The sequence below is a fragment of the Buceros rhinoceros genome, unplaced genomic scaffold (assembly GCF_000710305.1).
Source record: "Buceros rhinoceros silvestris isolate BGI_N320 unplaced genomic scaffold, ASM71030v1 scaffold11492, whole genome shotgun sequence".
Lineage (NCBI taxonomy): Eukaryota > Metazoa > Chordata > Aves > Bucerotiformes > Bucerotidae > Buceros > Buceros rhinoceros.
The window spans coordinates 26,027-34,757 of NW_010397210.1; the positions used below are offsets into that span (position 1 = coordinate 26,027).

At 42.6% G+C, this 8,731-nt stretch overlaps 1 protein-coding gene across 1 annotated transcript in view; it reads right to left on the bottom strand.

The window, feature by feature from the left end:
- Positions 1–6,404: 6,404 nt before the first annotated feature.
- The window catches only part of LOC104502233 (chromosome unknown open reading frame, human C2orf76), a 9,271-nt gene continuing 6,944 nt past the window's right edge, over positions 6,405–8,731 (bottom strand). Inside the window, exon 5 of the mRNA XM_010146177.1 lies at positions 6,405–6,656. Within this exon, the coding sequence (XP_010144479.1) occupies positions 6,580–6,656 (77 nt within the window). The 3' untranslated portion in view covers positions 6,405–6,579. The remainder of the gene's footprint in view (positions 6,657–8,731) is intronic.

Below are 8,731 nucleotides of genomic sequence, written 5' to 3' on the forward strand. Positions count from 1 at the left end.
AGCAGGAAGATACCATCTATGATTAGGGACAGTTCTTGTTAGCGGAGCGTGTGCAGGACTTTTTAATCAAAGACTAAAAATAACTATTATGTGGGGCCAGTCAGGAGGATCACGTATTACAAGCCATAGCGTTAGTGGGTTCTTTCAAAGCCTTAAAGTGGCACTACCGCAGTCCTCTGAGAATGATAATCTGCTTTAGATTGAGAAACCTCAGCGCTGGAGGATCCACTGCAGCTGCTGGTCAGTTACTTACTCATGTTACCGGTTTCCTGTACCTGATCTGCAGTTAGCCTGCTTCAGTTGCTGCACTCCAGCCCACTGGCTTAACGAGCTGCCCACCATCAGAAGCCTGCTTTAAGCAGCTGCCTCATTCAGCGCTCTAGCAAACAGTGACTGTGCAAGATTCAAGACTGTGTTCTGCAAAACCAGGTCTATTTGATTTGTGAGGGGTGGGGCAGATTATGTGAAGAAATGGCCGTGATACTCACTGGTGGGATACAAGGCTTCATTCTAGAGTGCTGCATCGGCCCTAAAACCAGCTGATGTCCTCCAGCTGCATGGACACAAATACATGCATAGAGCCAAAGATGTGACCTCAAAGCAGTGTGAAAACCAGACTGATACCCCACCTTCCATTTTAAAAATCTCGGTTCACTGAAGAAAAGGGGTTTCCCAAGCTGGCACTGAAGAATATGTTCCCTGGGCTTCAGGCTAGAAAGCAGCATTAAACCTTCCAAAGATGTGGGATGAGAGCAGACAGCGGCAGTTCTTACAGTACTTGGTACATACCCAGTACACAGCCTTGTCCAGAAACAAAGGTAAATTCTTCTATCAATCTGTCATACCAAGCTCCTGAATGCATTCCCTCCCACCTGAAACTCCCACTCTTCTGGCTAGCTGCTGTTGGCCCACTACAAAGGAGAGAATCTATTGTTACCAGAGAGAGACGATGCTGGCAAAAAAAGGTACAATCCACATCTGACCAAAAATCTCCTACCTACAGGAAGATGAAAGCTCTACGCTCCATCATCTCCTCCACGTCATCACCAGCCCAAACACCACCGCTTTCCTTTCAGCTATCTGCCATGCACGCCACACTTCAAGACAAGGTCCCGATCCAAAGCAAAGCAGAACTGGGTGCTGTGCAGAAGGAAGAGAAGTGAGAATAACACCTCCCAAACAACCTGCACCACCAAGCTGGCTGCACCCATGCACACCGCAGACAGCACAGGGCTGCAATCTCCCATGTACCTCCGGACTGTGAACGGTGTTTGAGGGCTGTAGGGATAGTTTAGAATCAACAAGCAGTTCTCGAACACAGCAGGCTGTGGTAAACCCCTAGCATGAGAGCAGTGCTACAAGGCTCGAAGAAAGGAACTATGGAAGCTGCCCAAAACAGAAGGAAGGAAGAATTTAGGTCACCCAGGCTTTATCTTCCACTTCCCTCTCTGCAACAGTCTCGTCGGCATCTGCAAGCTGCTGCAAGACAAGTGACAGGAACCTCAGCAGGACGCTCCAACACCCCTTGTTCCCGTGCAACAATTCCAATTTACCCTTTTAACCAGGCAGCACCTCTGCACACTGCAATCACTGACAGCATAAAGCCGCGCGCAGTGCTTGGGTCTGGGCTCTGGAACTCACATCCCATCTCAGCGCATCACAGCTCAAAGAACACGGCCCAGAGAACACAGTTCTCCTCAGCCCTTGCACTACAAGGAAGAAATAGTAGGAGCTTAGGGTCAGAACCATGGAGGATACATTTGTTGTGTGTTTAAGCTGTCTTGCTGAAGATGTTTTGCTCTGCTTTGCACATGTGTCTGTTCTGGGTGGTTTTCCTTATGTTTAAAAAAAATCAGGCATACTGAAAGCCTACTTTACAATACCTCAGCAAATTAACACTGATCTTTTCCAGACAATTCTTCAGACGAATGTTCTGCAAATGCCTCCTCACAGCATGCAAAGATTTAGATACGCTGGAACTGGCTCCACAAAGGATGCTCTCTAACAAGGGGAATTTAAGCACTCATACCAGTTCAATTTGCCGCTTTTTGATTTTAATATAAAAAGAAATACTTTCTGCAAGGAAAGATTCAGCTTTCATCACCAGAACCCTAGCACAGATTTTGCAGGCTAAACTAATTCACAGATAAGCACTGGCCGTGAACATTACATATTTCCTGGCTTACACAGGTTCTGGAGAACTGAAAGAACAGGCTGTGCTGACATCTGGTGGCTTCCTCTGCAGACAAAGAGTTTATGGCAATAGGTCTTGGCTTTGCGCTGCATTTTTTTGCATTCCTGATGTAACTTCTCTCATTTCCTTCCAAGACACAAAGCATTGTGATAAAAACATTTTTGTTTCCACTGACCAGCGGACAGTGCCGTCCTATGCAAGTCCTCCTCTAAAGCAAGAAAGGATCCCTGGTTGTGCACTGTTAGTGACAGTGCAGAAAAGGTCTCCACTTCAAAGCATATTTCTTTGTGAATACAAAAAAAAAAAAGTACATTCACTGCCACAGGAAATGCTGCTATTGCGCATCAGATGAGGTACAAACCTAACAACCAAACCGTGGCAAATCAGCAGAGGTGGCAGCAAGGAGCAAAGGGAGGCGGCTGGGAAAACACGCAAAGGTGCGTCTGTTTCTCTAAGGGAACAGGGAACAGTCAATGTCCCGATAATGCAAAAAGCAGCAGAGCTGCCTACAGGGCATCATTGCTTGACTCATGCACCACTTGCAAATCAGTGCCTAGTACGAGGAAAAGGATGTTGTGGCAGGAGGATCAGGTGCCAACCAGGAAGACTGAGCTCAGTCCAAGCTGCTCAATAAGCAGAAGTGTGCACTTGCCTTAAGCCCTTGCAACGCCTCTGGCCGGCTGCCGTTGCTCTGAAGCAAGGATCGTATCAGTCACAGGAGACCAAGAGTGAGTGTCGTGTGATTTGGGTTTTCATTCTTGATCTCCAGACACTCGGGACTTCTGTGGCTATTAGCTTCCAAGGACAGGACCCACAGATGTCCTGCGATGTCTGTGGGAACTCTTGGACTGTTACTTGCAAGCTTATTTCTAACTAAATGATCTGTTAGAGGATGTGCTGAATACTCCCAGAGTGAAAGACAAACACCACAGTTTACAACGGATCTCTGGATCACCTCTGAGACAGAATGATTACATCAGATAAAGCAGCTCCCCAGCTTTAATGTGGTGCATATCAGATCTCTGAGGACTCCTTTACACCATTGGTAACTGTCAACTTTTAACTCAGCTATCCGTGCCAGCAGTTTTCTTAACTCTCTCTTCTTCTGCATAGAAAAATACACAGAAACTGTTGCATGCAGAAAGTACAATGTGACAAAGCCAGAAAAAAACCAAGACACCTATTCCAGCAGTTTGAGCTCAATTCCAAAAATTACCAAAACGCACCATTTTTCATACCTTTAGCGCTACCAAAAGCAGCACCACTCCAGTAGTTCTGTGCCAAGAGTCTTGTTGTCTTGTCCCTTCAAGATCTTGCATGTTTATTCAGTTGCACTGTTACCGCTTCTTCCTCTTCATGGTAATTCCTTTCCTAATTTCCTTTCTTCTCCTTTAGTAGCTATTCTCCCACACCTCCTAACCAAAACTCCAGTCTCTCTGAAGTGATTTTTTTCTCCAAGAAACACCCAAGCATGCCCCAAACACCCAGCTTCCAGTTTGACTGCCTCTCCCTGCTACAGTGCTATAACCCAGGAGAAGTCATATCTTTTTTCAGCACCCACTCTGGATGCTGCTCTTTTTGTTTAGGAAAAACAAAACCCAACAGGAAGGCTGATGAAAGGCTCCAGGGACATCGGGCTGAAAGATGAATCCTTATTAATCCCACAGTGTCTAAGAACACTAGCAAAACTATGACTTACCTCACTACACATTATGGAGAAGACATCTTTGATTAATAGTAATTGTAAACCGATGCAATTCGTGACCTCTGCCAGGATAACAAACCATGGCACCAACTGTGTAGGTGGTTTCCTTCAATAGAAAGAGGATTTCATACCACCATGGACAAAGACATCTCAGTCTTTAGTAATTTATTAGCCAGCGTTCAGAGATTTCATTCAGTACTCAACAATCCTGGACTCTAGCCTACTTTGAGCCAAGACTGTACCATATCCCACCAAAAAACATTGCGACAGCATCTGTCTTAACAAGTTCTTGGTTATTATCTGCGGTTTTGTGGGGTTTATTTCAAAGAAGCATTATTAAAGGTCCAGTTTAAAAAAAACACAGTGGAAAACCCCTTAGAAACCACTTTACAAATATGGTCATTGAGAGCATTACAAAAGGCTCTACTGTGCTGCTGCGAAAGAAGCCAATGAAGTGCCATCGCCAGAACAAACTGAGCTCACAAAGCAGTAGTTTAACTCTTGCCTTGGAAAGAGAAGCCAATCTGGAGTGCCAGACACATCATTTGTGATTATTCCCATTAATATATTTAGCATTTTCTCGGAATTGCTCTTTCACTGTGCCACACTCCATGTGGCACTGAATATTTGTAATTGTACTAGCCCAGAAAGGACAGTTGTTAAAATTTGGTGACTCTTTCACAGGCAAATGCCTTAGAGAAAAGGCTTCACAAAACCAATTCAAATCTGTCTGAAAGGGCTGGAGACCAAATTCAAATCCCCAGAACAGGAGGAAAAGAATGAGAGTGTTTGCTCAATCTGAGAGCCTGAGTGTGCTGGCAGACATCAGCTAGATGCCTCGGTAGGACTATCTGAGACAATAATCTCTCCAGCAGGCCACCCGCTTCTTACAAAGCCACCTTCATTATTGCAGATGTGGCTGAACACAGCTGGCGTACTCAGGAATGCAGTGCATTAGCGTAAGCTGTCTGGGAAGATGAGCACAAACACACATTAGCCAGATTAATCTGAAAACGTGACAGAGTGTGTGAGAAGGTAGCTGAGACGTGGGGCCCACATTTGGGGAGCAGGTACCAGCAACAGAAAGGCAGCCTGGACAGAAAGAGGAGGCAAGCAATAAGTTCTCACAAATTCATCAGAGCATGCACAACAGCATCTAAATCCCAGCAGAACACAGGTGGCTTCAGTGACACAGGACTCCTTACACGATAAAGACACAATCATCCTTTTAAACACAAATGACAAAGCAGTAGTCTGCTTTCACAAGAGAATAAAACTCTGTTGGTGAGTAACACCAGCTACCAAAACCAGACTAAACCAGAGTTGTCAGGAAGGATGAAGAGAATGACGTAGGAACAATACATAAAGGTTTCTTTGGCCCTACATTTGAAATAAAAAAGAATTTTTATTTAGATACTTTGGAAGTTACACATCTGCCTTCACTATCACATGTCAATAAAAGTCACCATCAACGCTCCAGGAAACAGTAAGCTTACTTCTCTGGAAAGTCTCTTGTGGAACTGGTGTTGTCAGCTCTCACCCAGAGCTGAGGGTAGATGCGTGGGTCTAAAGCAGTTGCACGTGAGGTCTCATTTGATTTAGCAGAGCCTATGCCCAAAAAGCAGGCTAAGACAGAGAGCCAACATCACTTCTATTTCTGTGAAGAGAGGCTTAAAGGAACAGTGTCCCATCCTGGTACCCCCTCAAACGCAGTTTTGTAAGTATTACCTATCTAAAGGTGGTACTTTATTGAATGCATGATTATTCTTTTCTTATTCTTGATTTGGTTAATGTTGTAAGAAAGCCTGGAACTACCAAGAACTCACATACAGCAACAGAGTATTTGGCTCTTGGAAAGCAGGAAAGAATCAATTCCAGTCTTGGAAGATGTGGCTCACAGACAAGGCCTCTCCTCGCAAAAATGCAGTGATTCAGGTTTTATTCTTAAAACTGAGACCGGGAGCTTTCACTCCATTTGGATAAAAGCCCAATGGACACTGATGTCGTGTCAGAACTCAGGTCGTTACTTCTTACATGAAGGTGTCTCCATGAGGTAAAGCTAGAAAGAGGCGAGGTGGTCCTTGAACACAAAAGCTGCCTAACAGTCATTTGTCCCTTTCAGTACACTGAAGAGAGCTGGAAGTGAGCATAAAGGAAAGCATTCACCAGTGAAGGGCATGAAACACTTGCCAGTCTGCACCTCTTAAACAAAGGAGACCTCATAAAATGAAAGAAGTAAAGCTGTGGCTGGAAACAAAGATTCTCTTCTTAGGCTCTCTAAAATACCCAGTGATTTGGTCATAAAACATTTCCACTTTCCTCAGAAGTTGATGCTGTGATGGAATCTTACTGTGCACTGTATAACTTCCGTATGTAGCTAATGTCTGGTGTAGGATCACACCAAGAACGCGTGTCACAGGTCAGGGATTGCACTGCCTGCACCATAAGAGGCAAGCAAAGGAAAAGGACATGTGAGAAAGAAAATAAAAGGCTTTTATATCCCCCAGTTTTTCTTCTCTCAGTCTTAGCGTATTGACAGAAATTCATTTCTATAGGAAGGGAATTGCACTGTTTGCAAAGCAATCCTCTAGGATTTATTGATCTTTAAGAAAAATCTCATTAAGCAGAATAAGGGAAATTTACAACAGGTATGGGAAAACAAAACAACCTCTTGGGATCTTCACCAGGCTGAAACAGGATTAGCTTTGTAGTTTCTGTAATCTTCCTCACAGAAGAATGCTAATTCGGTCTCATTTGCTAGAACGAATAAAAAAAAAAAAATACTTAGCACACCAGTAAAAGAACCACCCAGCAGCCAGCTATTTAGAACCTTAGAAAACAATTGACAACTTTTTGGTTAAAGACAATTATAAATCACCATACACTCTTCCCCCACCCCCCCTCCTATTTTTTGCAAAAATGATTCTAGTATTAAAGATGTTGTTTAACCTTGTTAAAAAAAAGTACAAAAAAACAACCAACCAACCAAACAAACCCCAAGAACACAAATAGAAGTAAATATGTACACAAGATTGGTTTAACACAGCCTTCAGAATTGTTTGTATAAGCATTCAGCAAATTAAGTGATTGCATTTCTAATGCCTTCAACTGCAAGAAAAATAATGAAGCTTGACTTTTTTTTTTTTTTGGTGCATTTTTCTGTTAGGAAAGGGAAAAAGAAACTATTTTTTTCCATTAAATTAGCCTGTAGGTATAATAATTTAATACTTAGAGGATCAGTAGAATATTTTACAGATCACTTTACATTCTCCCTCATGACCCATCAAAATATGTGTCTGAAGAAGTTAATTTTTTGCCCTGCTGATGATTAATTCATGAGGCTTCAACAATATGCAAAGTGAAAGACACAAATTGGCTTCTCCAGCAATACCTTCAAATACCTCTAATTATTCACAAGGGATATGGCAGAGCTAAAGGACCCACAAAGGTTCAGAGCAGTCACAATTCTTTCAACCCAGTAGGTCAAGGACTTCCTCTTCTAAAACAGTAAGTCAGCAACATTACTAATTCAGAACAGAGACAAATCTGATGGAAAACCTTCACAATTATTAAACATGGAATTCTTTAAGGTGCTGAGCCAATAAGTTCCACATTCGTTTTTTAAATTAAACCTGAAGTTAATGAAGTCTGCCTGTCTCGTAAAAAAATAAGAAAAAAAAAAAAGAGCAGAAGGAGTTTTAGAATCTCAACTAGAAAACAGACAGGACTGTTTGCAATGAATACTGAGCGCTTTATTAACATACACCCTGCTCTTAAAAAAAACGGGCAGGCATTAACTTTGCTGACTAGATAATAGCTGTAATAATAATTACCACCACTGAGGCTTTCCCGAGGATACTTATCTAATGTCCTCATAATATAACTCTCGAGCCCAGCCCTGTGAAGTGCCAAGGGCAATCAACTGCAGCTTAGAAAAAATGCTCAGCGTGGCTCAGAATTTCCCATATTTTCTAACGGCAATTCTCCATTTTACTCTAGTAAGTCTTTCCAGGCTGGGTATTGGAGAGACGTAACCTACCGATAGGAGATTTCAAATCTTCTTACAGATTTAAATGAAAATGTACAAAATGAGGACTAGTGGTATGTGCCATCATACTTCACTTCCTTGGTTTACTCTTTTTTGCTTCTTGTTGAAGGAGGACTTCTTCAAGATCTCACTAGAATGATTCCACTCCTAACTCATCTGATTTCCGTATCAAGATACACTGGAACGTATCAAAACTCAAAATGGGATAATGGTACACTGCATTTTACAAGGCAAGAGTTTTTCTTTTCTGCCATAAACACCCACTACACACTGATGACTAACTGCTGTTGGTTATTCTGAAGGAAAAAAAAAAGCAGCTTTAAATTGTTTTCTTCCCTGACTAAGCCACCCCTCTCTCTCTTTGTACAGAGACACAGAACAGGCTGGTCTATTCTAGTTTCCTTTCACAGTAACGTTTACTCTGATGTTCTGACACCTTTTCTGAGATCACATCCAAGCATTTCACTGTTGTAGATACAAACCCAGCTTCAAAGAGGTTATAATAAATACAGATATTTATCAATGCCTTTCTTAAAGCAGGCAGCTCTGGACAGCACCAATTCTAATTTCACGTCTGGCAATGTCATCAGTCCCTCTCCTGGGCTGCATTGCCTCTTTTGTCTTAGGTACGTAAGAATCGTGCTTAAACAAATCTTCTGATGACTGAATTACCAATCTGTAAGACTCGAGTGCCAGCCATCCTCCTTCCCAAGGAACCCTTTTTCCCCCCCCCACAGAAAGGCCTGGTTTAGTACAAAAAGACAAAGAATAACTATCATTCATA